General features: G+C 45.4%; 1 protein-coding gene across 1 annotated transcript; it reads left to right on the top strand.

Annotated features, from left to right (window-relative positions):
- The first annotated feature begins 5,204 nt into the window (after nt 1–5,204).
- On the top strand, nt 5,205–27,968 carry Ppp2r1a (protein phosphatase 2 scaffold subunit Aalpha). The gene is made up of 15 exons (XM_021663447.2): nt 5,205–5,420; nt 12,684–12,774; nt 15,852–15,952; nt 16,840–17,072; nt 17,751–17,898; nt 17,996–18,151; nt 19,678–19,792; nt 19,898–19,968; nt 20,375–20,509; nt 21,758–21,931; nt 22,252–22,312; nt 23,458–23,612; nt 24,545–24,687; nt 27,286–27,377; nt 27,517–27,968. Exons 1-15 carry the CDS (start codon nt 5,343–5,345, stop codon nt 27,531–27,533), a joined length of 1,770 nt encoding a protein of 589 aa, XP_021519122.1. The 5' UTR covers nt 5,205–5,342; the 3' UTR covers nt 27,534–27,968.

A 27,968-nucleotide genomic window follows, 5' to 3' on the forward strand; every position in this document is an offset into this window, starting at 1 on the left:
TATCACAGAGGGCCTCTGATTCTACCCAGCAGTGTATCAAAGCAGATGCTGAGACTCATAACCAAACTTTGGGCAGAGTGCAGGGAATCTTAGGAAAGAAGGGGTAGATAGTATGACCTGGAGAGGGCAGGAGCTCCAGAAGGAGAGCTGCTAAGTCCTGATGAGACCTGATAAGCTAGGGTCAGATGGAAGGGGAAGGAGGTCCTCCCCTATCATTTGGACTTGGAGAGGAGCATGGGAGATGAGGGAGGGTAAGATTGGGAGGGAATGGAGGGGGGCTAAAGCTGGGGTAAAAAAAATGAATAAACTGTAATTAATACAAACAAAATAAAAATTTACTAAACAGAATTCTCAGAGGAATTTCGAATGGCAGAGAAACACTTCAAATGCTCAACATCCTTAGTAATGAGGAAAGCACAAATCAAAACAACCTTGAGATTTCACCTGAAACCTATCAGAATGGCCAAGATCAAAAACTCAAGTGACAACACATGTTGGAGAGGGTGTGGAGAAAGAGGAACCCTCCTCCATTGCTGGTGAGAATGAAAACTTGCACAACCACTTTGGAAATTAATCCAGCGCTTCCTCAGAAAATTAGGAATAGTGCTTCCTCAAGATCCAGCTATACCACTCCTAGGCATATATCCAAAAGATGATCAAGTATACAACACAGACATTTGCTCAAACATGTTCGTAGCAGCTTTATTCATAATAGCCAGAATCTGGAAACAACCAGATGTCCCTCAGTTGAGGAATGGATACAGAAATTGTTGTACATTTACACAATGGAATACTAGTCAGCGTTTAAAAACAAGAAAATCATGAAATTTGTAGGCAAATGGTGGGGACTAGAAAAGATCATCCTGAGTGAGGCATCCCAGAAGCAGAAAGACACAAATGGTGGATATAAGTGGATATCAGACATATAATATAGGATATACATATTAAAATCTGCACACCTAAGGAAACTCAGCAAGAGGGAGGACCCTGAGTAAAATGATAAATCCTCATTTAGAAAGGCAAACGGGACAGACATCAGAAGAGGAAGAAAACAGGGAACAGGACAGCAGCCTACCACAGAGGGCCTCTAAAAGATTCTATCCTGCAGAATATCAAAGCAGATGCTAAGACTCACAGCAAAACTTTGGGCAGAGTTCAGGGAATCTTAGGAAAGAAGGGGAGATAGAAAGACCTGGAAGGGATAAGAGCTCCAGAAGGAGAGCAAGAGAACCAAAAAATCTGGGCAAAGGGGTCTTTTCTGAGACTGATACTCCAACCACAGACCATGCATGGAGATAACCTAGAACCTCTGCACAGATGTAGCCCACGGCAGCTCAGTATTGAAGTGGGTTTCCTAGTAATGGGAACAGGGACTGTCTCTGACATGAACTCAGTGGCTGGCTCTTTGTTTACCTCCCCCTGAGGTGGGAGCAGTCTTACCAGGTCACAGAAGAAGACAATGCAGCCAGTCCTGATGAGACCTGATAGGCTAGGGTCAGAGGGAAGGAAAGGAGGACCTCCCCTATCAGTGGACTTGGGGAGGGTCATGGAAGGAGAAGAGGGAGGGAGGGTGGGACTGGGAAAGTACTGGGAAAGCCCAGAAGGGGCTACAGCTGGGATACAAAGTGAATAAATTGTAATTAATAAAAAAAGAAAGAAAGAAAGAGTCAAAGTTCTTACAGTCCTGCCAAGGAATAACCTGCATCTTCCAGGTGGATCCTAGCTCCTAAAACCTCAAGAAATTCCCTATCAGTTTTGAACCATGGATTGAAACACTAATTGTATGGGGAGACTTTTAGTCAAGCTATGTCAGTAAAAGCAACTGGGCTAAGGCGAGTTAAGGAGGAGTGAAGACAATGAGGCCAGAAAAAATAAAGATAATTGGGAGAACAGCATCCTGAGTATGAGTAAATTACTTTTTCTTGCTATGTTAAAATACCATGACTAAGCCAAATGATTAAAGGTATTGTTTACTCAAGCTAATGATTCCTGAGAGAGAATGCATAAAGGAGGTATTGGATAAAGGAGGGAAGGCATCACCTTTATGTTGCTGTTCTGGTTACAAAATAACCAGAACAGGATGTCAAGAGATCTCAAATGTTCTACATTGCAATCCAGAATCCATTTTCACAACTTTACCCAAAGGTTTCTGATGGCCTCCCTGACACACACTGAATAGCCTCATTGATTTAAAAAAGAAATGATAGGAAGGCTCAGTGTTCTTGCATTTGTCATCTTGATATTTGATATACATTTGTTTGGTACACATTTGCAGGACCTTTAGAATTTTGAAACAATTACACCCTAGGATCAAGCAACCCTTCAATATTTCTTCTCTTGCTCCTTGAATCTTAGCTGGATAGTTTTGTCCTGACAGCAACCTTCTCACAGTACCAGTAAGGATCAGTAGACTTCTCTTTGGTGCCCTTACTCTCCTTACCAACTACTGCCTCTTCTTAAGCCTGCTGCACTTGCTATAGCAGTAAGCCTCCTTGTAATCTTTTCCTCTCCAAACCATATATTTTGTATTTCTTTCTGTAGCACCTGCTATTTTTCAATGTAGGCCTGCATAAGAATTACCACTAATTATAATCCCACAGAGTTGTGTTGTACTTTCTTTAAATTCTGTGGGCCAAACAAACCAATCCATCACTTTCACATTCTGCTTCATGTCAGTTCTCAGGATGTGGGCATAATACAGCCATATTGTTCGCCAAATATCACAATAAAGCCTTTTAACACAATTATGTTAAAGTCCCTGAGTTCTTCTGAAACCCCTTGAGCTGACCAGTAAAGTTCATTTTTTTCTCATCTCTGTAGTTTCCCAGGTTCCAACCAGAATAAAACATTATGCTCTACTCACAACACTCAGCTGCTTTTCTAATCCAAATTTCTTCTACATTTCAACTATAGCCAACATGACCAGAGTCTTCACAGCAACATCCCACTATTTGGTAAAAATTTACATAGTTACTTTTCTGGTGCTCTGATAAGACATCATGGTGGGGAGAGAGAGGAACAAGTGGCAGGCAAGGCAACAGGAGCAAGAACAGAGTAATCACATACTGAAAAGCATCAGGAAGCGGAGGAAACCTGCTGGAAATTTACAAAGCTTTTTAAAAGCTTCTTTCTCTTTTATTTTTCTAATAACAGAGCCAGTTTACTTATATTGCCAATGTTGGAGAAGTGCCCTCACATCTCACATCCCTATCAGTCAGTTTTTTTCCTCATTCCTTGCCGAGGAAACCACGGTACTGCTTTTATTTATAGTTTTATCATTGAAGCATTTACCCCCAACTACTAGCTCAATTTCACCTGCTTCTAAAACTTTATGTAAATAAAGTACACATGCAGTCACATGGCATGTGTACTTTGGTCTGACTTTTAATATCTGAACTTCTATTTTTGAGATTCACTGATATTCCATGTAGCTGGCAAGCTTTTGGTGCCTCCAAATGTAGGTGACATTATACCCGGGTCTGCTCTCATCTCATTGCTTTCCCTAAAGGGGTTGTTATATTTAGGAGGTCATAAAAAAGTAAAACTTCCATTCAGACATCATCAATCTGAATGTGTAAGGAAAAGACAAGTATGTTTTGTATGTGTGCATCAGTTTTTATGTGTGGAGTGTATGGTAAGGAGGATTCCCCCTTTCTGAGGACTAGGGGAGGGGGCTAGAGGGAAAAGGGAGGGTGTGACTGGGAGGACAAGAGAGAGGGGGCTGCAATTGGGGTGTAAAGTGAATAAATTAGAAAAAATAAATTAAAAACACACACATATATGAACTTTTGTCTTCTAAATAAGGAAATGTAAGCCAGGTGTACTGCTGCTTGCCTTTAATCCCAACAATTAGAAAGGCAGATATCTATGAGTTTAAGGCAAGCCTGATCTACACAGTAAGTTCTAGGACAGCCAAGGCTACATAGTGATGCTCTGCCTCAAAAAATAAACTGAAGAACATACATATGAAGCATGGATTACCTTCTATATGTTGTATGTTAGTTACAAAGGTTTTAATATCAAGGCCCACTTTAGTGAAAAGTGCTTTCTTCCCAAAGGCTGCACCAGCCAATCCTGCCCAAACAACATAAACTAGGGGACCTAGTGTTGAAATTTCTGAGGCAGTGGGGGATATTTCTCACTCAAACCAACGTATTTTCTGTCTAATAAAGCTTGGTCATGAACAGAATATTTTTCTAAGTTGGGACTTCTTTATTGAAATGAATTACTAAAATTCAGAGAGTTCTGGGAACTGAACGTTTACAGGTTGGTCAGAAGTAATTGTGTCTTTTGTGAACTGTATATCTCTGTGTCTGTTGTCCTACAGCCCCCAAAGAAAAATTATTCCTTTTCTACTTTTTCTGTATCTTCGTAATTGCAAAAGATCAATTCCACGTTTTCATCAATAAAAATAATGGTGGATTTTTCTGGAGAGAGGGAGGCAAGGAGAAAAAAAACGGAGGCTCGAAAGTGGAGAGGGAAAAAAAAAATGAGCATAAAAATAGCCATGCATTGCCTTTCCTTAATAGGTTTCAACAACCCTGCTACCTCCACCTTCTTCCCTTTCACACTTCCATTTTCAACCTTAAGGAGGAAGGATTGTGGTACTTCCAGGTTAGCCTTGCAGGAGGGTCACAGGGTTGGGCGTCCATCCTGAAATACTTTCCGCCTCGCTTATTTCTAACTAGCTACCCAGAAGCTCGCCAACAGGAAAAGTAAGAATTGCTCTGGGTGCTCTTTCTCCAGGACTGATCCAGAATACTAGGGCAGGTGGCCTAACAAAGCCTTGAACGCCACGAACCACAAGCTCGCGTCGTGGGAAGACAGCAAGCAAGGCAAGTCTCCCTTCTTAGTGGACTCCCCGCTTCACAGAGACCTGGACAACGCCACAGAGACACAACCCGGCCAGCCTATCCTTCATTGCCTCTCGCATAGGCCCCAAGACTCGGGGATAACCTTCTCCGTGCCTCCCCAAGGAGCCATATTGGCCACCTCCCACTCTCGACTGTAATTGGCTCACAGTTCTGTCATTTCCTTGGTTGCTAGTAACGATGTAGGCGGGCACAACACTGGTCGCTAAGATACTCCAGTTCCGCTTCCGCCCCTCCAGCGGAAAGCATATCCGGTTCTTCCGTCCAATGGTGAATGGGAAGTAGGCGGGACTTGGTTGTTTCGGACCAAACAGACGCGAGCTTGCACTGCCAATGGCGGCGGAACAGCCCCTGTAACGTGGCTCAGGCGCCCCCACGGCCGCTTTGCGTCCTTTCCCCGGCACTGCCCCGCTCGAGCCCGGAATCCGCCCGGAGCTAGCCGCAACCTGACCGAAACTCCAGGGAGCCAAGATGGCAGCTGCCGACGGCGACGATTCGCTCTACCCCATTGCGGTGCTCATAGATGAACTCCGCAATGAGGACGTTCAGGTGCGGGAATCCTTCCGTTAGAGTCTGTGGGGGAGATCGGGGTCGGGGATCTTCGCGGAATGTAGGAGAGAAGGCTCTGGGTTCTTTGGGAGGGGCGGGAGGCAGCGGCGGCCAATCAGAATTCAGTTCTCATCTTCCTAGGTGGCAAGATTCGATGAGATGGCGCCCCTGATTGGGTGCTGGAGCCAGCGGAGGGCAAGCCTCGAGGGTCCCACCTGAGTGCGCGCGGTGGTCCGGGATCTGGGCCTGGACGGCCCGAGATGGGGTGGGAGGGCTTGCGGTCGCCTGCCAGTCGGGTGATTGGCGGCCGACTCGGAATGGTCCCCTGTAGGAGAGAGACGGGGGCGCGTGACCAGCAGAGTAGGGGAAGCCCTCATGGGTGCTTTGGGCCGGGGTAGCTTTCCCATTGCTTTTAGTGTTTTGTATAACTGGGGCAAGTGAGGATTGATACCGGAACTTCCTTCCATTCTTCCCGGGTCTCGTCTCGCATTTTTGGTGTAGCTCTCCTGAAGGAGAGAACCTGAAGGTATCCTCTCCCGAGATTTAACTAGCCAAATCTGGGATGGGTCACGTGTACAACCCCACCTCTCCACCAACCCGGTCCCTTGCCGGGCCACCGAGCGAGTTGATAGTTCTGGTTCATGAGAGAAGAGTGACCCAGGGCCTCTGAATCGACTGCTGTGGGTTTGAGAAAAAGGGCAGACCTCAAGGCCGCATCCTCTCGCCTGAGGATGACCTTGTGTGCACGTTATTTCATTGCCCCTAGCTTCCGTTTTCTACAAAATACCGACTAATAATAGTCCTGGTGGCTGGGGAAATGTAGTAAAATAGAACAGGCTGCTTGTAAAGGCCCCATAAATGTTAGCTGTTATTTTGGGGAGTGGCTGTTGTACTATGCTCTAAGGGCCGCTATTTCTTTTTTTATATAGAATTGTTTCTGCTGCACTGGGTAACCTGAGCCTAGACCCAACTCTAAGTCTTACATATATGACTCAAGTTCTGATGTCAGACAGGCTGGAGTGTAATTCTGGGTCTTGCATTTCTTGCTAATTGACTCGGGCAATCTGTTTCTCTTCTGTTAAATGGGAATGACAGTATGGCTTTAGGGATAGTGTATGAATTTATGTATTCAGTAAACATGCAAAGTATCAGGAATGTGGTTGGGATCATAAAGGAGACTAGAGCCGTTATAGTGGTGCATGCCTGCATTGCCAGCGCCCAGGAGCCAAAGGCAGGTTCAAGGCCAGCCTGGTCTACATAGTGACATTCTGCATCAACAATAAAAAAGTATGGTTGCTGTACAAGAGCCAGGTGTGAAACAGGTTAAGAGAACTAAATATACATATTACCACATGTAAAGAATTGATGAGACCTGTCACTGTTGAGATAGTGAGTCAGCAAATGTTTGCTGGGCCTGTCTTCTGAGCAGTGCTCTAGATGCTTTTATACAGCTGGGCACAAAAGGACAAAACTGGCCTTAAGAGGAATTTACCTTGTAGTGAGGTATGACAGATAAATATGTATTGTGTTGACTGTGGAAAATATGAAAAATAATGTAGGTAAAATATCAGAGTGAACTGGGGAAAGTCTTATTGAAAAGCTGATGTTTGAGACAGTATCTGCTTGTGGAAAGAGCCATGAGATTCTGCACAGAGTGCATAGCAAGTAGGCAGTTGAGTGAGGCATTGGGCTGGTCAGGAGAGGCTCCTTCCAGTTTGAAAAGTTGGAGAAGATACTTCTGGAAAGAGGGAGTCTGTGTATGCAATGGCTGTAGTTCTCAGCTTTCAGCCTCCAGAATGTTTAGTAGTGTCTAGGGATGTTTGGGGAGATTGTTGCTGCTTTTAGTAACTAGAAGTCAGAAATGCTGTTATACATGGTTGAGGTGTCTAGGGCCTCCCTCACAGGTTTAAAAAAAAAAAAATGTCCCACTTAAAAAGACTTCTGTGCTAAGGTTGATGGAACCTGCTAGAGAAAATGTTCACCCAGAGACTGTAAGGAACTTGGTTAGCTTAGGTCAGTGTGCCAGTTTTCTAAGGATTCTGTAGCAAATCACCATAAATTTAACACTGTAAAACAGCAGAGTTTTATTATATAGTTCTAGAGATCAGAAATCTGTCACTTGTCTCACGGGGCGAAGATGACCTCATAACAGCATAGCCTTGAATTCAGGCAACATGGTTACACAGCCTTCTGCCACTTTTCTCCAGTATTCACAGTACCGTCTTCTTGAAGAAAACAATGAACATCATTAACAAAATCAAAACTAGAGGGAAAGAACTGCTGCCCACAACTGGAGCAGAAGCCTGATGTTCAGGACCTTCCAGCTCTAAGACATACTTCCACAATGACAGTGTGCATAGACAGTCAGACTGTTTAGGTTCTGCTCGGGAATCCACTGTTTTCCATCAAGTGCTTTTTTTCTTTGCATTTGCATCCTTACCTGTTAAAGTGATCTTTCTAGATGACCACAGAGCTGAGTGTAAGTAAACCAGCGGAGCACACAGGGGCAATCTGTAGATGTTGTGTGCTGTTATTACTGGCATTAAGATTATGAATGGGATGGTCCTCACCGCCCATCATCCTTAGGGCTGCTGCGCACTGCTTACCAGTTGTCACCCTGGCCCATGCATTTCCCATAGTCCTGCTTGGAAAGGAGCACAGACATCTAAAAAAAACAGTTGAGGCAAGGACATTTTAAAAAACTAGTAAATGGGTCAACAAAATACAGCCTTTTTATAGTACAAAGATACAGTACTATATCAAGCCATGCCAGTTTGTTTACATAACGTCTCTTTCCCATCCCTGCCCTTGTGCTGTGAGCACAGGTTGAGTGATTCAGAAACTATCCTGTGAGGCTATGAACGTTTACTAGCAATTTAGAAAACAAGTTTTGCTGGGTACTCAAGCACCTGCAGGCTTACTGCCAGCATCTAGGGATTGTTAGTGTTTGCAATGTTTTTTTAACCTTGGTGAGACTGTTTTTGGGTTTATAGTCGTCTCAAAGTCTTTTTACTACCAAAATGAGATTTGGTCATTTTACTGCTCTAAAAGACATGGTGGTATTGAATGGAAAATGATTGTTTTTAAGTGAAGATACTGTTATTTTTTTTCTTTTTCTTTTATTATTATCATTTATTACAATTTATTCAATTTGTATCCCAGCTGTGGCCCCCTCTTTCATCTTCTCCCAGTCCTACCCTCCCTCCCTCTTCTCCCCCTATGTACCTTCCCCAGTCCACTGATAGGAAAGGACCTACTCTCCTTCAATTTGACCCTAGCCAAAATGAGACCCAATCAGGTCTCATCAGGACTGGTTGCATTTTCATCTTCTGTGACCTGACAAGGCCACACATACCCAGAGAGAATTGACCAGGGAGCCAGCCACTGAGTTCAGAGACAGTCCCTGCTCCCCTTACTAGAGATCCAACTTGGAGACTGAGTCTTTGGGCTACATCTGAGCCAAGGTTTTAGGTCTTCTGCATGCATTGTCCTTGGTTGGGGTATCATTCTCTTCAGGGGCCCCAGGGCTCAGTTTTTATGGCTGTTTGTTTCCTTTTGGAGTTCTTGTCCCCTCCATGTCTTTCTGTCGTCCCCTTCTTTCATAAGATTCTCTGTGCTTCAATACCTTGATCAGTAGAGTCTTTCAGAGGCTGTCTGTGGTAGGCTCCTGTCCTGTTCCCTGTCTCCTCCTGCTTCCAATGTCTATCACATTTGTCCTTCTGAATGACGATTGAACATCTTCCCTAGGGTCTTCCTTGTTGTTTAGCTTTTTTAGGAGTATAGATTTTAGTATGTTTATTCTATATTATATGGCTAATATCCACTTTTGAATATATATATATATATACACACACTGTGTATCTCTCTGCTTCTGGGTTACCTCACTCAGGATGATGATCTTTTCTAGTTCCCACCATTTGCCAGCAAATTCATGATTTCCTTGTTTTTAAATGCTGACTAGTATCCATTGTATAAATGTACCACAATTTCTGTATCCATTTCTCCATTGAGGGACATCTAGGTTGTTAAGATACTGTTTTATAACCCAGGCTGACCTGAAACACATGCTGCTCCTGCCATAGCCTCCCAAGTGCTGGGGTTACAGGCTTGTACTTCTGTGATTAGGTACAATTTTCCTCATAGCATTTTATCAGAGTCTCAGAATTGTCTGTGAGCCAAGAGACCTTTATGTGAGTCATACTTTTCCAGGATCACACTTTTAGACATATTTCCAGTTTTCTGAAGAGAGCTGATTGAGCCTGTTCCTACCCCTCTCTCAATCTTTTGTTTTCTTTTTCCTTCCATAAGATGGTTCCCCTGGAACTGGAAAAGGTCATCCTGAGTGAGATATCCCAGAAGCAGAAAGACACACAGGGTATATACTCACTCATAAGTCGCTCATAAGTGGATATTAGCCATTCAATATAGGATAAACATACTAAACTCTGTACACCTAAGGAAGCTAATCAAGCAGGAGGACTCTGGCTAAGATGCTCAATCCCCATTCAGAAAGGCAAAGAGGATGGACATCAGAGGAGGGAGAAAGCAGGGAACAGGACAGGAGCCTACCACAGAGGGCCTCTGAAAGGCTCTACCCTGCAGGGTATCGAGGCAGATGCTGAGACTCAGAGCCAAACTTTGGGCAGAGTGCAGGGAATCTTATGAAAGAAGTGGGAGATAGTAAGGCCTGGAGGAGACAGGAGCTCCACAAGGAGAGCAACATATCCAAAAAATCTGGTCACAGGGATCTTTTCTGAGACTGATACTCCATCCAAGGTCCACTCATGGAGATGGCCTGGAACCACGCATGGCACAGAGGTAACCCACTGCAGTTCAGTGTCCAAGTGGGTTCCATAGTAATGGGGACAGGGACTGTCTCTGACATGAACTGATTGGCCTGCTCTTTGATCACCTCCCCCTGAGGGGGAGCAGCCTTACCAGGCCACGGAGGAAGACAATGCAGCCACTCCTGATGAGACCAGAGGGAAGGGGAGGAGGACCTCCCTTATCAGTGGACTGGAGGAGGGGCACAGGTGGGGAAGAGGAAGGGGAGGGAGGGATTAGGAAGGGAGCTACAGGGGGGATACAAAGTGAATAAACTGTAATTAATAAAAATAATTTTTAAAAAAGAGGGTTCCCCTGTGTGATAATTCAGTTTTTAATCCCTCAGGCATTGTCTTCGTCATAGAATGATCTTACTATATTCTTGGGACAGCTCTGGAGCTAAGTAGAACAAAGCACCCTGTGGAGAGTAAGAAACAGACAGGGACATGTCATAATCAATTTTCATTGCTGGTCTGAGGAGGTGTCTCTTTCCAAGCCTTGGTTTCTGTGGAGTGGAGAGGCACAGTGACACATGCCTAGGGTAGAGACAGTCGAGTGAGAACCTAGAATGTAAGACAGACCAAGTTAGTTGTGTACGTTAGCCAGACAGTTGTTTGCTAAGGCTGCTGTCTTAAATCACCACAAGTAGGGTGGATTAAAACAACAAATGTATTCTCTCAAACTCCAGAACACTAAAAATCTGAAAGCAAGGTTTCCACCGGGCTGGTTCCTCTAGGTCTGCTCCATATATCTCCCCTAACTTTAGAGAGCTGTTGGCAACTTTGGGTGTTCTTTGCCGTGTATAGATGCCACCCCAACCTCATCCTCCATTTTCATAGGACCATGCCTTCTGCAAATATGTCTTCTCCATTTCTATTGCTTATAAGGATGCTCATAGAGGATAGGCCCAACTCTGAATTGGGATGGTTTCATCTTAAGATAAATAACTGCTCACAGAGATATTCTATCACATTAACAAGGACAAGGTGTTAGGCTGGTGTGTGTCTCCCACATGCTGTGTATTAGGAAAACAACACTGTTTGGTTTTTCCTCTGCTCTCACAGCACAGTTCAGTTTCATGATCCTAAACAGTACATGATTTCCCCACTAGCAAACAAGCATTCAATTCTGCAGCAGCCCCCACCAGCCAGTGCTCTGTAACCTAGTTCAGTTGTGATGCTGTCTACTGGGAGAGTGTCAGATCCCATAGTTGAGGACTCATCCCCAAGAATGTCCCCAACCTTCAGGTGCCGCTTGCAAGCCCCAGTTCTCTTCACCTGTGCTTCTTTATCAGTTGGCTGTGAGTCGAGGTTTCCACATATCCTGCGTGGTGATTGACTGCATGAGGGAAACCTAGAAAGGTTTCAGCATTCTTCTTGGCCTCAGCAGCATTACTTCCTTTATGATATGGGACAGAATCCATGCTGAAATGGTATTTATAGCTGACGATGGGGATCAATCCTTCGTGGCTGCTATAAGACAGGAAGGCAGAGGAAGATGAGGTTTTCTGTGATTGGCTTTGGATGAGAGACATTCTAACTGTTACGGCCTATATGAAGAAAAAGCTACAAGCCAGAATCAGCAAGCAAAAGTACATGCTTGCATGGAAACTGCATGTATACCTTTATGTTGTGGGTCAGCCCCCCTGAACTAGAGGGATTAGAGCTGTTAATGCTAGTCATGCTTTCTGTTTTTACTAGCATATATTAATTATGCAGAGTGGTTTCATTATGGCATTCTGCATCTGCATGATGCATTTTTATCTTAATCCCCTGTTCTCTGCCATTTCTCCTGATCTCCTTCTTCCCATAGTCTTCCTTCTATTTACAATCACCTTAATTAGGGTTGCTTATAGGAGTATCAATAAGGTGTTTTGTTTTGACGGCCTGTTGCTGTACAGTGCGTGCTGGTTTCAAACTCAAGATGTTCGTTTCCCAGCCTTCTGAGTGCTTGGATCACAGTGATGCATTACTGATCCTGGCCACTTTGTTCTTAGGGTAATGTCAGATTGCTACTCTTAGCCACCGGTCCTGGGCTGGTTGTTTGTGATGGGTTCTCTTGTAGCTGACACTAGCCAGAACTTAAGTCTGTAGTTAAGAAGACCTTAACTTCTGATCCTCCTGCCTCTTCTGCCACATCCCAAGTGTTCTGCAGTAGTGGGCAGTGGAGCCGGTAAGTAGGGTTAGGGAAGTGGGGTTCAATTTTAGTGTAAACTTGAAAAGAGCCCCGGGAGGTTCTGGTTTTCATTGCTGCTATTAAATATTCCTCTAGAAACACAGCTTTGCTTGGTTGGGTTTGACTTGAATTTGCTGTTGATCACTGAGCAACTTTATTCACAGCACTGGGCCTTCCAGGGATTGACCTGATGGGTTAGAGCTATGGAGCTCCTGCGAGTCCAAAATTCCTAATTTTCTCTCCTTTTGCTTGTTCTTTCATTAGCTTCGCCTCAATAGTATCAAGAAGCTCTCCACCATTGCCTTGGCTCTTGGAGTTGAACGGACCAGAAGTGAGCTCCTGCCCTTCCTTACAGGTAAGGAACTTCGGGGACCCAGATGATGCAGTGAGGATACTTGGGTGGTTCTTACTAGTGAGTGAGAAACCTCACTGTAAATTAATAAATTATAAGTCTTCCCTATGCCACTGTGACATGGCGTAGTACTCCAGAGGAATCTCTAAGACAATGATTTGGAAAGATAAAGCAAGAGAATGTAGCTTGAATCACAGCTTCAATTGTTAGCATTTACCATAAACAACCTTTGGAGATTTTTTTTTTTTTATCTCTAGAATAAAGATAATCTACACACTGTGTTGGTGTAGCTTGAATCACAGCTTCAATTGTTAGCATTTACCATAAACAACCTTCGGAGATTTTTTTTTTTTTAATCTCTAGAATAAAGATAATCTACACACTATGTTGGTGATGTGGGCAGTAAAAAGCAGTAATTACTAACACTCCGTAGTTGTCACATGGCAGCTGGCCGCTGGACACCTGTTTCGTGGTACGGAGTTAGCGCATACGGTGTTTATATAATGGTGCCTCTACCTTCAAATGTCCACCTCCATTGCCGCTCATCTCACTCTTAGAGCAGCACCTTAAAGCAGGGATGCTACTGTTGCAGGCTTGTACGTGAGGAAACTAAGGCTTAAAAAAAAAATGAGGTGACCTGGGATTTTTTTTCCCTTTGTAGTCAGCAGCATTAGTTAAATGTGCAGAGTTGGGGGTCTGATTTCATAAACCTTGCTTTTCTGTCTTCCTGTGGTATGCTTTTGGGCAAGGTATTTCATATCCTCCTGCTGCAGAGGGTTTATAGGTAAGACAGGCATGATTCAATAATCTAAATGAGGACTAAGGCTCCTGGGAGGCGCCAGTGACAGCGCCAGGCACTGTGAAGTGGGGCTCTCTTAGCTCTTCCCAGGCTCACTGTCTGAAGGTACTCATCAAGCACCTGGCCCAGTGGCCGGCACAGTGTGAGCTTCTTTATTCAGTTTTGCTGTAGTTACTCTCATTTCACCCCTACTACACTCTGCCTCTAGTCAGAATCAGGACTAAAGGTTCTGAGTGCTCTGTGGCTGACAGAAGTGATTTGTGTTGGATTATCTCCTATGGGTGACTGGGAGAAGTGAGAGGCCAAGGCCCTCCCCTGTTTGACAGATGTGTAGCTGAGGCCTATCAAGGTTTGGGGCACATACAGCTCATGACCAAGTGTGCAGGTCTGACACACACAGCCTGAAGAGTAGGTACCTGCATCTGACAGGAACATATGATCCCAAAACAAGTGTGTTCCTTTGATGAGTTACTAGAGATACCCGAAGGCTTTAGGGTCCTTAGACAGAGACAGCTCTTGGGGTAGCAGGATGGCATGAAGAATAATTACATGAATAAATGGTACAGGGGGAAAAAACCAAAGAGTTCTGGATTTGAACCAAGCTGTTGCAGCCTAACCCTGCTGAGAACCTGGAAATTCCTTCTACTGCTTGTGTTTAGCTCCTTTGTTGAAGCACGTAGTGGGCCCTGTGGCTGGATCTGAGAGAGCTGAGGTATGCAACTAATGAGAATAGCCACTGTGAGTGACTAGTGAATATAGGTGGGTGGCAAGGCTGTCGGGTTAGGGATATCAGAAGAGCCACTTAGGTGATAATGGGCTGCATTGTGCTGGCTTTTTGTGCCTTATGGAGCCTCTGAGGTTTAATCCTGTAGGTGGACACAGTGCCTTTGTGTGTAACTGCTAGAGTACAGAAGAAGTGAGTGGTAGTCTGTGAGGGGAGGTGCACAGGTAGCAAGCCTGCCGGCAAGGTAATGTCTTGAGAGCAAAGCCCCGGTAGTCAGTAGACCAGGATCCCGGCCTGCCTTGCTGTTTTCTTTCTCTGCAATGTTAGAAATCACATAGTGCATGTGAGTTACTGTGACAGTTCACTAAGCTTAGTATTAATGTATTGTTTGATGTATTATTTGAAACTTGGATGTTCTAATAATCCAGGTGTTTTAATAATCCAGGTAGGAAGAACTATGGGAACCTGAAAGTGTGGGCAACAAAAGATTGAAGAGGGCCTGTGATTCAGATTTATTTTTGAGGTCTTGGAATTCTAAGTTATGTCAGATTTCTTCTGCTCTGAGTTCAGTGTTTAGAACACCATGTGGTAGGCACATGTCCAGGACAGTGGTAGTGTTTCAGAGAGCACAAGTTAAAGGTCTCTAAGCTCGTGTCTACTGAATGAATATTCAGCTGGGTTTTTGAGGGAAAATTACCAGGCTACAGGTTAATAGGAACAAAGGCTTCAGAGTGGCCATCTTCAACTGTTGTGTTTTGGCAGTTCTTAAATCTGGAAGTGTGAGGTCAAGGTATCAGTAGCTTTGGTCTAGGTTTCTCTTGAGGCTGCTCTGCTTGGCCTCCTCATGGCAAGTCCCAAGGTGAAGAATGTTAAAATGCTGATGAACAGCCAATGACTGCTCATTCTTTCAGGGGGCAGTGTTTTCTTCTGGAAAGGCAGGAATTGAGGGAGGCCTTTGAGTTTAGGCAGTGTAGGTAGTGTCCCTGTCACTTGGTCATTCATTCTTTTAATAGACTGACTTAAGCTCATGGTATTCTGACTGTGGCAGGAGCTGGGCACACCAAATCTAGTCTTGGCCACAGGTGATCAAAACTCCTAATAAGGGGAAAAAAAGAGAGTAAGTTCAGGAAAAGGATCTGACGTAGTCTAGGGACTTCTTGGCAATTCACCAGTAGCTGAACCAAGCCCAGAAAGGTAGGAAAGAATTTCCTGGCTGAAGACTTGCAGGAATTCCACGTTTAAGCTGGACCCTGCCAGAAGCTCCACTGAACATCCTGTTCTTCATGCACATGGCTATCCTTGTCCTCATTGAGAGGAAGCCAAAATCGGGGTTAGAATAGTGGTGTCACTCAGCTACCATACCTAGCATGGGGCAAAAAAGGTAGATATGGAACTTGGGCTTACTCTATGCTTGCCAGGTAGATGAGGAGGAGGAATGGCAAGCAGGTGGGGAGATAAGGGTGCCGACAGTGAAGAAGCAGGGTCGTGTTTGCTTATTTGAAGCCTGGGTTAGTGGTTTGGCTTGAGTCTTTGATGGATTTGGTCTTTGTCTCACAGACACCATCTATGATGAAGACGAGGTCCTTTTGGCCTTGGCTGAACAGCTGGGAACCTTTACAACTTTGGTGGGAGGACCTGAGTATGTACACTGTCTGTTGGTGAGTGAAAGCGGGAAGTTCCTTAATCCTCTTTTCTACCTTGGGGTCAGAACTGTGGTTTTGTCCATGGGGACCAAGAAGGAGAGGATTTAGGAAGGCTGGAGATCACCTCAGAGTGGGCAGGCCCTAGATGTCACTTTAACTCAAGTCAGTGGTGACATTTAATCTGTATTTGCCATCATCCCTGATACCTGACTTAGATGCCCCCACACAGCACTTGGCATGTAGTCAGTACTCAGTTAGGTGCGGTGGGTTTCATGGTTGGGTAAGATGCATCACCTACTGTTTTGGGTAGGAAGGTTCACTTGATAGATGAACCACCTAGAGTGCCTTGAGGTTGAGCCATCCCGTCAGAGACTCCTTGCTAGTAAGTGGCAGAGCTGGGTTTTCAAGATTATTTGCTTGACTGCACCAGGCCCTACCATACCGTCTGTCTGTGTATCTCTCTGTTGAATGACAGGCTGGCAACATAGACTCTGATACTGATAGGATGTACTATGTAGGGAAAGAAAGCCAACTGGTTTTTTAGATCTTGGCTGTTTGCAGCTTCGGCAAATTACATAGCCTGTATACTTCAGATTCCTGCTCTTTGATTAATGAAGACAGCATCAGGACTGTTGTACAAGACTCCACAGAAGGAGTGACAAAAATGTGAACAATACAGTGGCCTTGCCTAAAACCATGGGTGTTGGAGCCAGCGTCAGGAATGATTATTGTACATTGAGAACTACACACACATGAGCTTTCTAAAGATTGGTTCATGGGAAGCTTGTGATAAAGGATAGGATGGGAGATTAGGAGTCTCACAGATAGGCCATGGAGTAGAGTTCCATAGCTGAGACAGTAGGGAAAAATACTGGTCTCTTAACTTTGTGTTCTTATCACAGCCACCCCTTGAATCACTGGCCACAGTGGAAGAGACAGTAGTGCGAGACAAGGCGGTAGAATCCTTGCGGGCCATCTCACACGAGCACTCACCTTCCGACCTAGAGGCTCACTTCGTGCCTCTGGTGAAGCGGCTGGCAGGTGGAGACTGGTTTACCTCCCGTACCTCGGCCTGTGGCCTCTTTTCGGTTTGCTACCCCCGAGTATCCAGTGCTGTGAAGGCAGAGCTTCGACAGTGAGTCCTCACTTGCCCCTTGGCAGCCTGCATCCCCATCACCTCACTTAACCTTCCTCAGAGCCTCAGCCCCTCTAGGTCTTCCCAGGAACTAATGTCCCTGATCTCTCCCTGTCCCCTCCTTAGCTCTCCACAGGGAGACTTGTTCTTGATAGTGATCTCTGATACCACATCAAGGAGTGAATTTGCCTGGTCTGCCTTCATGGAATTTTATTCCCACCATTGGTTACACATGCTGCACTTGGAATAGAATCCCACGCAACATATGGTGTCTGGTGTTACTTGCAGCCTGGCCCAGATCCTGAGACATCACTCCATAGTCGTGGGTTATAGCTTTATGCACATACTGTCATGTCTCCATTAGTCCCCATGTGTCTCTGACTGAGGCAATTGCTGCTGAAAAGGAAGACATGTCACTGGCATTTTAAGCACTTCCATGGATGTGGCCAGTCATTAATACTGTGTTACACTCTTTCACTGAGACCTCAAGTCATCTTTGTGGGCATGCGCCATTCGTCCCGTGTGTGGTGCTGAGAAAACAATGAAGTCATGAGTTACACAAAGTCACCATTGTCAGCATCAGAGTGTACTGCAGAGCCAGAAATGCTCTGTGCAGTGCCATGCTGCCACCCATTAGGGCTTCCTAGGATTCTAAGCTCGGGCCTCCATCCATCCCAGGTACTTCCGGAACCTGTGCTCAGACGACACCCCCATGGTGCGGCGGGCCGCAGCCTCCAAGCTGGGGGAGTTTGCCAAGGTGCTGGAGCTGGACAATGTCAAGAGTGAGATCATTCCCATGTTCTCTAACCTGGCCTCTGACGAGCAGGTACGTCAGTCACCGGCTCACAACATGCCCTTACTTGCTCAGGAAGGGGCCACTCAGTGGGCCTCTGCTTCCGCACCTCACCCATTCTTCTTTCCAGGACTCGGTGCGGCTGCTGGCAGTGGAGGCATGTGTGAACATTGCCCAGCTTCTGCCCCAGGAGGACCTGGAGGCCTTGGTGATGCCCACCTTGCGCCAGGCTGCTGAGGACAAGTCTTGGCGTGTCCGCTACATGGTAGCCGACAAGTTCACAGAAGTAAGTAGACATGTCCACAGGTTGGGACACTGAAGTGTCCGAGGGGAAGAGTGAGCCACATAGAGTAGCTGGCACACACTAGGGCCAGCACAGTCCTGAATCTTAATGAGCAGTCTGTTGATCTCGCAGAGCTAGCCGTGGGTGTGTGATTGGCATCTGAGAGTGCTGTAACGAGAATGATTCTGAAGTCAAGTTCCAGCTCCGTGAACATGTGTTCCCTGACCCCACAACTCCCTAAGAAAGACACAGCCCAAGAGTTAGTTGTCAGAGCAATGCCACAAGCTAGTCAGAGCAGGGACAAGTGCTGTTTGTGCTGAAATCTAAATTTCCTTAGCTGACATTTTTTTTTCTTCCTACTACTAAGAGTTTTACCCATGCTAGGAAGTGCTCTACTGTTGTGCTATATTCCCAGGCCCATAGTTACTAGCACTACTTTTGGTCAAAGTTTTAGAATCAGTGAATTACACATTCCTAGCCTTCAAGGAGCAGGCTAAAAGTCAACTTCAGTAGAAAGTGCTGAAGGAGTATGTTATTCTGTGTGCTTGACGGCACTGAGAAGAGGAGGTGGCGCTCCAGCTGGTTATGAGGATGAGGAAGTAGCGGCTAAATAGGAATTATGTTGCAACAAGAAGACATCCTGTGCAGAGGATGTAGGAGGTGAGAGACAGAATGAGCAGCAGCTTTCATGGCTGGATCCTGGGATTGAATTTGAGAAGGACAGAGTGAAAGACAAGAGTTTTTTGATGATGATTAGTTTCCTGGTGTCTGGTGAAAGACTTAGCCCTAAGTACTGTTTTAGTGGGTCCAGCGAAGTTATTTGAGACCTGGCCACACAGAAGTGTATTTGCCTAGGGGCTTAGTGCCACAGTAAAGGCAAGAGAGTTGGGCTTCTGATCCTTCTGTCTGGGAGAGAAGTGGATTACACTGAGTTGGAGGATAGGGCTCTTGAAATGTTATAATGACTTTCCCACAGCAGACTGCAAACATTTTTGCAAATACAAGATGATGTGTGCCCAAGATAATCTGAGGCCCTGCAAGGTTATTACTTCTTTATTCTCGTAGTAGTGAGTCATCCTGCTTCAACTGGTCTTCCACCAACCATGTTAAAGCAGACTCTCGTACGGTCTGGCATATGTCTTCCTCTGCAATCTTACTTCATTTTAATTTAGAAAAAAGAAAAGATACTGACTTCTTATAGCCAACTTTTTATGGCCGAAATATAGATACATACTGACTTTCAGTGGAAGTAGAGCCGCTTATTGTGTTTAGATAATAAAAAATTCAACCCCAAATAACGTGAACATAAATGAACACATACTGTGGTAGGTGTCCTGTAACCCTCATTCTGTTTCTGAGGAAGCCAGAGTTCAGACGGGTGACACATACTGTTGTATACGTCGTGGTGCTGAGATTCTGTCTCCGGTGCTGTGTTCTAGCCTCATTCTAGTGCTTTCATCTCGGTTTTTGCCTCGTTAGCCGAGTGGCTGTCAGACCCTCAGTGCTGCCCCTCTTTTCTCTGTGTGTAGCTCCAGAAAGCAGTAGGGCCTGAGATCACCAAGACAGATCTGGTGCCCGCCTTCCAGAACCTGATGAAGGACTGTGAGGCCGAGGTGAGGGCCGCAGCCTCCCACAAGGTCAAAGGTTGGTGCTGGCAACTAGAACACAGCTAGGTGGGTGGGTGTCTAAGAGGCAGAACTGGGACCAGAGCATCAAGTCTCACCAGCACCTTCCTGTCTCTGCTCACAGAGTTCTGTGAAAATCTCTCAGCTGACTGCCGGGAAAATGTGATCATGACCCAGATCTTGCCCTGTATCAAGGTAATGGAGTGTTTGGCTCAAATTTGAGACTACCAGAGAGGGTTGAAGATTTGCTTTTGGGTGCAGTCAGATTAAAGCTTGGTCTACATCTCTTCTGGGACACACGGTGACTGGGTTTAACAGTGATGGGTTTGGCCTTAGGCAAAATTTGAGGGTTGCAAAAGCTTTAGAGACCACGGAGTCCCTGTGTCCACAGAGCTTAAAGAATGAGGCAGTACCTCTGGGAGCAGAGCTTCCATAACAAACAAGGGAGCCTTGGGAATAAGTGCAGTGTGTCCCTGAGATGCCCTGCCTATGTGAAAACAGAAGAGTATGGTTTCGTCAGGGCATCAGGGCTGCTGTCTGTGCGGCCACTTGACACTAAAGGAGGTTTTTCTGTTCTTGGCTACTTCCTTCTCTTCTCCAGGAGCTCGTGTCAGATGCCAACCAGCATGTCAAATCAGCGCTGGCTTCAGTCATCATGGGACTCTCTCCCATTCTGGGCAAAGACAACACCATTGAGCACCTCTTGCCCCTCTTCCTGGCTCAGCTAAAGGATGAGGTGAGAGTGCTAGGAAGATTTTCAGCCCTGTTTGCAGAGATAATAGGCTACAGCTCATCAGATTGTACAAGTGTATCTTAGAATCTTGGCACCACACACCACAGTCCCTGCTTTGCTGAGTTGATGACAGGCATAAATGTCTGTATTCTCTCATTCTTGTCTGACATTGCTTCATGTGCAATTTCACACTCGTCCTTTCCTGAGTGTTGAGGATATAAGCAAAGACCAAGACAGTGGTGTTCTTAGGGATCTACAGAGTGTGCCACTGGAGAGGACCAGGTGGATAATTTTTCCCACAGTTCACTTAGACACTGTAGGTATTAGGTTGGCCATGGTTTGAAGTTCAGGTTCCATAGAGACATAAATAAATTATGATTATTATTCTCACATCATTCTAGCTGGTCCCGTGGTAAGACATTAGCCTTGCTAGCTTAGCTTTCTTGGTCTGAGGCGACAGCTGTAATAGACCTGTTGAAGGGTTTGGCTCTAGCTTGTGTCCTACACATACCCCATTGGCCGTGGCCAGTCAGCTCCACCATACCTGGCTATACACATGGCCTAGACCACAGAGAACAAAAGAAGTCACTGCTAACAGTTCAGGGAATTGGATTTGAATCTGTAGGCAAGCGCTGTAGCTGCAAGACATCTTCCTGTTACGAAAGGGTAGCCAGTGCTAGGAAGAGATGAGAGGTGGCTAGAGGTCCTGGGCAGGCAGCCCAGAGTGATGCGCTTGTGAAATCAGTTGAAAGGTCTTAACGTTTACAGCTCTTGGTTCAGTTTGTAGCAACACACACACATACACACACACTTTCTGGATCTATGTTTTCAGTTTTCCAGAAAAGTTGCTTTTCATGGCTGATGTAGGGCTAGTCCATGTATGTATTTCTATAGATGTCGCTGCTCTGTAGAATAAGTGTGAATGGATACATACAATCTGTAAATCAGAGTTCACAGTACTTGGAGCCAACAGTTCAGAGATTTGTCAAATGTGTTCCGAGGTCTGGGGTTCAGGCATCAGTGAGTAGAAATGAGAAAGATAGAGAATAAGCCCTGCATGTTCAAGTCTTTGTATTCCAGCCAGTAGGTACTTCTTTCAGCCCACCAAATGGCTCCCATTTCACTTTGCAGAGCCTCAGCTACTTGAGACTAGGTGGCTAATGGATATTTCATGTTACAGTACAATTCCCAGAAAGGAGCTCTTGCTTGCTCCTGTCACCCTGCTGAATGTGATGTGTTTTCTTTTCTAAGTGCCCTGAGGTACGGCTGAACATCATCTCCAACCTGGACTGTGTGAACGAGGTGATTGGTATCCGACAGCTCTCTCAGTCCCTGCTTCCTGCCATTGTGGAACTAGCTGAGGATGCCAAGTGGCGAGTGCGGCTGGCCATCATTGAGTACATGCCTCTGCTGGCTGGACAGCTCGTGAGTGAGGAGCCAGGTTTCGCTGGCCCTGAAATGACAGACTGCAGGATCTGGTCATACCCCCAGTGCCAAGACTGTGGTGCTGTCACAGGGGGCTTGTAGCTTGTAGCCTCAATGTAGGTAGTGACAGCTGCCCAAAGAAAGAGGACCAGACTCAGGAACTGGGTTCTTAGAAGATGAATGGAGTTCATTCAACCAGAGGGAAAAGACTAGCAGCTCCGGTGGGGTTGAGTATTTTGTAATTTTTCTGGGACCTGTTTCTCTTACTTTTTATTCCCAACCCCTTCAAGCCTTTACCAATCATTTTTTTTTTCCTTCAGGGTGTGGAATTTTTTGATGAGAAACTCAACTCTTTGTGTATGGCCTGGCTGGTGGATCATGGTAAGTCTCCCCAGCAACACAGCAGGACAGGTTAGGAGCTGCAAGAACAGACAGATGAGCTGGCCACATTCTCCTGCTATCAGTGTTTACCTGAACTGTGTACCTGTTGCTGTTAAAAAAAAACAGAAGTGTAGATTGGCTGTCAGAGGCAGGGAGTGGATGCAGAAAGACCCGGGTTTGTCTGCTGAACCATGAGCAAGTCTCTTCCCATATTTCTAGCTTTACACTCATTCTGAAACATGAAGACTTCTCATCATGGTCTCTTGGCCCTGTGAAACTTGTTCCTTGTTTTTTATTAAGTGGTTAAAAAATTAAAGCTACTTTTTTTTTCTCTGCCAGGGAGTTTTAAGTAGTATGTGTTATGTAACTTGACGTATAATGTGCAACGCAGGGCCTCCCTCAGTTAGCCTTCCTGAATAGTGAGGCACGTGTGTCCGCCCCTGTGGGTGGCCAGAAAGTGCTGCATTGTTTTGGCTGAATTTGCTGAAACTGGTGCATTGTAATAAATATTTAAAAAGGCCGTTGGGCTATATGATGTTTATTTTTAGCCCTATGATTATTACAGGGGTATTATCTACCCCACTATCACAAATAATAAGACACAGACATCTCTTAGATTTTATAATTGCCTTATTTACCTTGGGCCAAGCAGATAGTCCTACCTACGCTAAGTCACCTCATCATCCATCTCTCAGCCCCCATCCAATGCCATCCTCCTCAACCATCCTATCTTCCATCCATAATCTTATAGATACTTGCTTTTATTCCTCATTTAGGCCTTTTAACACCATTATTGGAGTCCTTCCTCCTGGCCCCATGGTTTCTTCTCCAGGCTAACCCATCCTGGCATCCTCCTTCCTCTCCTCATGTCCTTTCTTTCCTGTGATCCTCTCTGTCCTCCAAATCCTGAGACCCTTAGCCATGCCTACCCCATTCTGTCCTGCCCAGGTATAGGCTGTTTAATCAACCAATCCGATATGTCTTATGCAGGTTTATACCAAGATGGGTGTATCCGGCAGGCAATAACCAAGATCTTGAGTGCCAGTAATTAGCATTAGACCAACCTCCAACATAGGTGTGGCTGTTGCCCCCTGCTGGTCAGGCCTTCACCCTGAATCACCTCTCTTACTCTTTCTCTACTACAGTCTATGCTATCCGTGAGGCTGCTACCAGCAACCTCAAGAAGCTAGTAGAGAAGTTTGGGAAGGAGTGGGCCCACGCCACTATCATCCCCAAGGTCTTAGCCATGTCTGGAGACCCTAACTACCTGCACCGCATGACTACGCTCTTCTGCATCAATGTGAGCATCCTAACTGCCTGTCAACCTCCGGGAATGGCAGTACCCCTGGGATGAAAGTGGAGGAGGACCCTTATCTACCTAGATGTTTGGCTTGGAAATACAAATATGAGTTGGTGCTAGGGATGAGTCTCTGAGAACTGGAGGCCAGAACATGAGTCTGCAGTGTTAGATCAGATCTGTAAGAGTGAAGGAGTGCATTGATGAGAGAGATCCAAGATTGGGACGCATCTGTATGAGAGCAGCAGCCTCAAATTCTGAGCACCCTTTGCTTGCTGGACAGTAGAATACATGTGTTCATGATGCAGCACCCTCCGCCTGCTGAGCAGGAGAGCAAGTGTGGCTCTGGATTTAATGCAGTTCAGTTTCAGCTGTGTCACACTGAAGGACCTAAGTCAGTGCTTCAGTTTTCTCAACTTTGGAGATTTATGTTGGTGCTCACCAGGCTGTGGAGGATAATGTAATAAGAGACAAAGTGCACAGAACAGTTCTGATTTTGTATTGAATATACTTACAACTAATTTTCAGTAGCATTCTACTGGCTTCTTATACTGTTTTACAGATATATAAGTCCTAACCAAGCTAGAACCTAAAAGATGGGTTAAAAACAACCTTAAGTAAATATTCTGCTCATTTCCTCTCTGCTCTAACTTGGAGACTCCTATATTAAGGAGGCACCTTAGGGCTTAGGAATCAAAACTCCTCAAACTCTTGAGGATGATGGAAGTCCAGATATAGAGCCCAAAACATCACCAAGTGAAGACTGTTAGGGAGTTTGGAACTGCAGGAGGGTAAACTCTCCCCAGAGTGATGCCTCTGGACCGAGATTTTCCCATGTTTCTTTAGGGTCCTGACAATGACCCAGGTGGCATAATTAGAAGAAGATACGTGGGGAGCCTTGCATAATTGTGCTTCTGCCATTCACTGGTCTTCAGGTGCTGTCTGAGGTCTGTGGACAGGACATCACCACCAAGCACATGTTGCCCACAGTTCTTCGCATGGCTGGGGACCCAGTCGCCAATGTCCGCTTCAATGTGGCCAAGTCCCTACAGAAGATAGGACCCATTCTTGACAACAGGTGAGGTCTGGGACTTGTTCTAAACGTCTTTTGTATTTATATTTAAAGATGTAGCCCAGGGTTTGAAAACTTCATGCTTTATGAACCTTATCTGTTCTTTCCTCTCCACAAGGTCTGTTTTCTCTAGAATGAGAATTCCTTCCCACAGAATAAAATGAAAAAAACAGGGTGATAGTTAATGCAAGGTTAGAAAATGAAATTAGGCAATATTTATATACTGTGTTTATGCAGAGAAAGCCGTGCATGTATCTAAAATTTGTACTTCAGATACAAAAAAATACATGTAATGAGATACATTTAACATTTCTAGTGAAACTATTAAACACGGTCCCAGGAAGGAAATACATTGTCTTCATGTCCAGGTTTAGATTTCATTGAAATGATTATATATCAGCAGATTCTTAGTGGGAATTAGCCTGGGACTGCAGAGGGCTGAACACATCTTAAAGAACGAACTTAGGGAGCTCGGTTCTCCCTGACACATAGGGCTGGATTAGCCCACATATCCTAAGAGCAAAGTGAGGCAGCTCAGTTCCGCCCAAACCATAATTAAAAAACAGCAAGGTACAGGGAAGGATGTTCACGTCTCACTGGAACATTGTACAGAGCACACAAAGCACTCAAGTATGTGAAACAGTAGGTGCCATTGTAGTTTGATGGGGCAGTGTCTATTTTCTAAAAATGACTGTATCGTTTGGATGCCCGTGTAAATCCAAACAATTTCTACCTCTGCATAAACAAATTAATTTGAAGTTGGTTTTAGAATCAGAACCAAAATGACTTGGGCTGGGCATACACTTGCTGAGATGAAAGGAAGAGATTGATAAGACGGCTTTCATGCAAATGAAAAGCTGTATATCATAAGGCAAACCCCTGACAGGACAGAGCTGTTTCATATGTGTAAAAACTTGAGTATCCTATAGGTCGGAGGGCAGGTGGGAGTATGGGAAGCTAGAAGGTGCAAGTAAGGTAGAGAGAGTAGGCAGGTAGTCAGGACAGTATCTGCGAAAGTGTCATGCGGGAACCTGTGCTTTTCTGTTGATTTAAAAGTAGTATCTTAACATGCTCAGTGAGCATGTGACAACATGCATTTGACTAGGCCCTCAGCATCATAGCCTGTTGGGCCAGCACAAGTTACAGCTGAAATACTCTGCCAGATACCATGCTGGTGAGCACTGTGGCACAGCTAGGATGCCTGCAGCTACAAATGGCTTAAAAGGCTGAGCATGTTACCTAGAGGATGTAAATCCTAAGCCAGCTCTTGCTTTTAGAGAGATGAGTACTCAGTACTGCTCCTCTCTCCACCCCTTGAAAATGTGGCCTTATGTACAGTAGCCATAAGACAGAATCACCCAAATGCCACTACAGACCGTGTTGTGCTTATTTATAGAACAAAACACTCAGTAATTGAAAAAGAGATGCCTGTTTTAAGCAGCAACATGGATGATTGAGGCTGATGTGCTGGTACCATATTGAGGGAGAAGCTAGACATAGGGAAGTAAGTCATTTGTATTCCGTTTATGACAGTTAGAGATAGGCCTGGAGAGATGATAGCTCAACAGTCAAGAGCACTAGCTGCTCTTGTAGATGACCTGGGCTCACTTCCCAGCACCTATACAAAAGCTCAAACATACTTTTAATTCTAGTTCTAGACTATCAAATACCCTCACAGATTTTGAAGACTGCTACATACACATTGTTCCCATGAACTCACATAAGGGTGTGTGCATGCATACACGCACACAGAGGAGAGATCAGAGAGAGAATTTAAGGGGGTGAATTGTCAAACAGCCAGGCATGGTGGCACACAGTGGACTGTAATCCCTGTACTCTGGTAGTTGAGGGAAGAGGATGAAGAATTATAGAACAGCTTGGGCCACATAGTTTGGGGTCACATGGAGTTACATAATAATACCTACCTGCCCAAAACTAACAAAGCAAGCAAGCAAGCAAACAACAGAAGAAGCAAAACAACTCTAGGTATTAGAAATGAGGGCAGTGGTTATATGGAGGGAAAAGGAACTGTCTACCAACTAAAAGGGGACATTTGATGTCTGTATGTCTCATCTTTGCTCCACAGCCTTAATACCTTTGTCTCTAACATCTGCCTTCATATCTCACACTTAAAGAACAGACAGATTCTCCTATGTCTCTTATATAAGAATAGATTCCACTTCTAGTTCCCTTGAAATCAAGAAGTCTTTGACTCTCTTGCCACGCCCAGTTATTGGGCTCATCTGGGCAGGAATTAAGAATGATGTGCCTTTGCATTCATACCAGACATACAGTGCCTCAGTGAACGTTTAGTCAGTAAAGGAATCTGTTTGGGCAACTCCAAGACCTGTAGGCTCTGCTTTCCCAGACCTTGCTCACTTCCTGTGCTAGCCCAAGAGCTTTCCTTGTTGAACTGTTGAATTCTAATCCTAAGGACCAGGGATTTTTTTTTTTTTTAATGTATATGCTTCTATGTGTCCTTCTGTACTCTGGCTTGTGATTTGGTGTGTCTCTGTCTTTATGCTTACCTGCACAGGAGCACCTCCACCTCCACCCTGCCCAAACCGAGCCTAACTCACTACTTCCCCTCCCCTCACTTTGCAGCACCCTGCAGAGCGAAGTCAAGCCTATCCTGGAGAAGCTGACCCAGGACCAGGATGTGGATGTCAAGTACTTTGCCCAGGAGGCTCTGACTGGTAAGAGACTGAGAGTATAGAGCCCCTGGCAGAAGGGTGGATGGCACAGTGTGAGGGCTCTTGGGAGGGGGCAGCCCTCAGCAGTACGGGTCGAGAGTGTGGTTTGGTTCTAAGGCCTGATTGTCCCTTGTTTCCCCAGTTCTGTCTCTTGCCTGATGCTGGAAGAAGAAGCATTGTTGGCCTCTGGTGTCCACCCTCCAACCCCCACAAAGTACCTCCCTTAGGGAGGTAGTGGGGGTCCAATGACTGTCACTTCCTGTGCATGGTCTGATCCCAGGCCCCTCCCCCAGCACGGTTCCTCCTCTCTGTCGCCTGGGAAGACTTCTCTGTCCACCTTCCAAGGGGCTAGGGCAGTACAAGTCGGGGCAGGGCAGCAGCCTGAAAGGAAGGGCTGGCTGTTCCTGCCCATGTTGGGAGAGATGGGAGCATCCTAGGTCACTGGCTCCTGCTGCTGTAATGGGGACCCTTCCCCATCTACTTACCCCCACCCACTTCTTATCCATATTTTTTTGTGTGTGTGTCCACTGTGCCATTTTTATTTTATCCCTTTCCGTGCTCCTTCCACGGAGAAATAAAGGTGTAGAAATGGTT

This window comes from Meriones unguiculatus, chromosome 14, assembly GCF_030254825.1.
Source record: "Meriones unguiculatus strain TT.TT164.6M chromosome 14, Bangor_MerUng_6.1, whole genome shotgun sequence".
Classification (NCBI taxonomy): domain Eukaryota; kingdom Metazoa; phylum Chordata; class Mammalia; order Rodentia; family Muridae; genus Meriones; species Meriones unguiculatus.

Bases quoted from the DNA above. Each gene is read 5' to 3' on its own strand.
- Ppp2r1a (XM_021663447.2), top strand. From the start codon at position 5,343: ATGGCAGCTGCCGACGGCGACGATTCGCTCTACCCCATTGCGGTGCTC. The intron at 17,073-17,750 runs GTGAGTCCTCAC...CATCCATCCCAG, and splicing joins GTGAAGGCAGAGCTTCGACA to GTACTTCCGGAACCTGTGCT. The intron at 17,899-17,995 runs GTACGTCAGTCA...TCTTCTTTCCAG, and splicing joins ACCTGGCCTCTGACGAGCAG to GACTCGGTGCGGCTGCTGGC.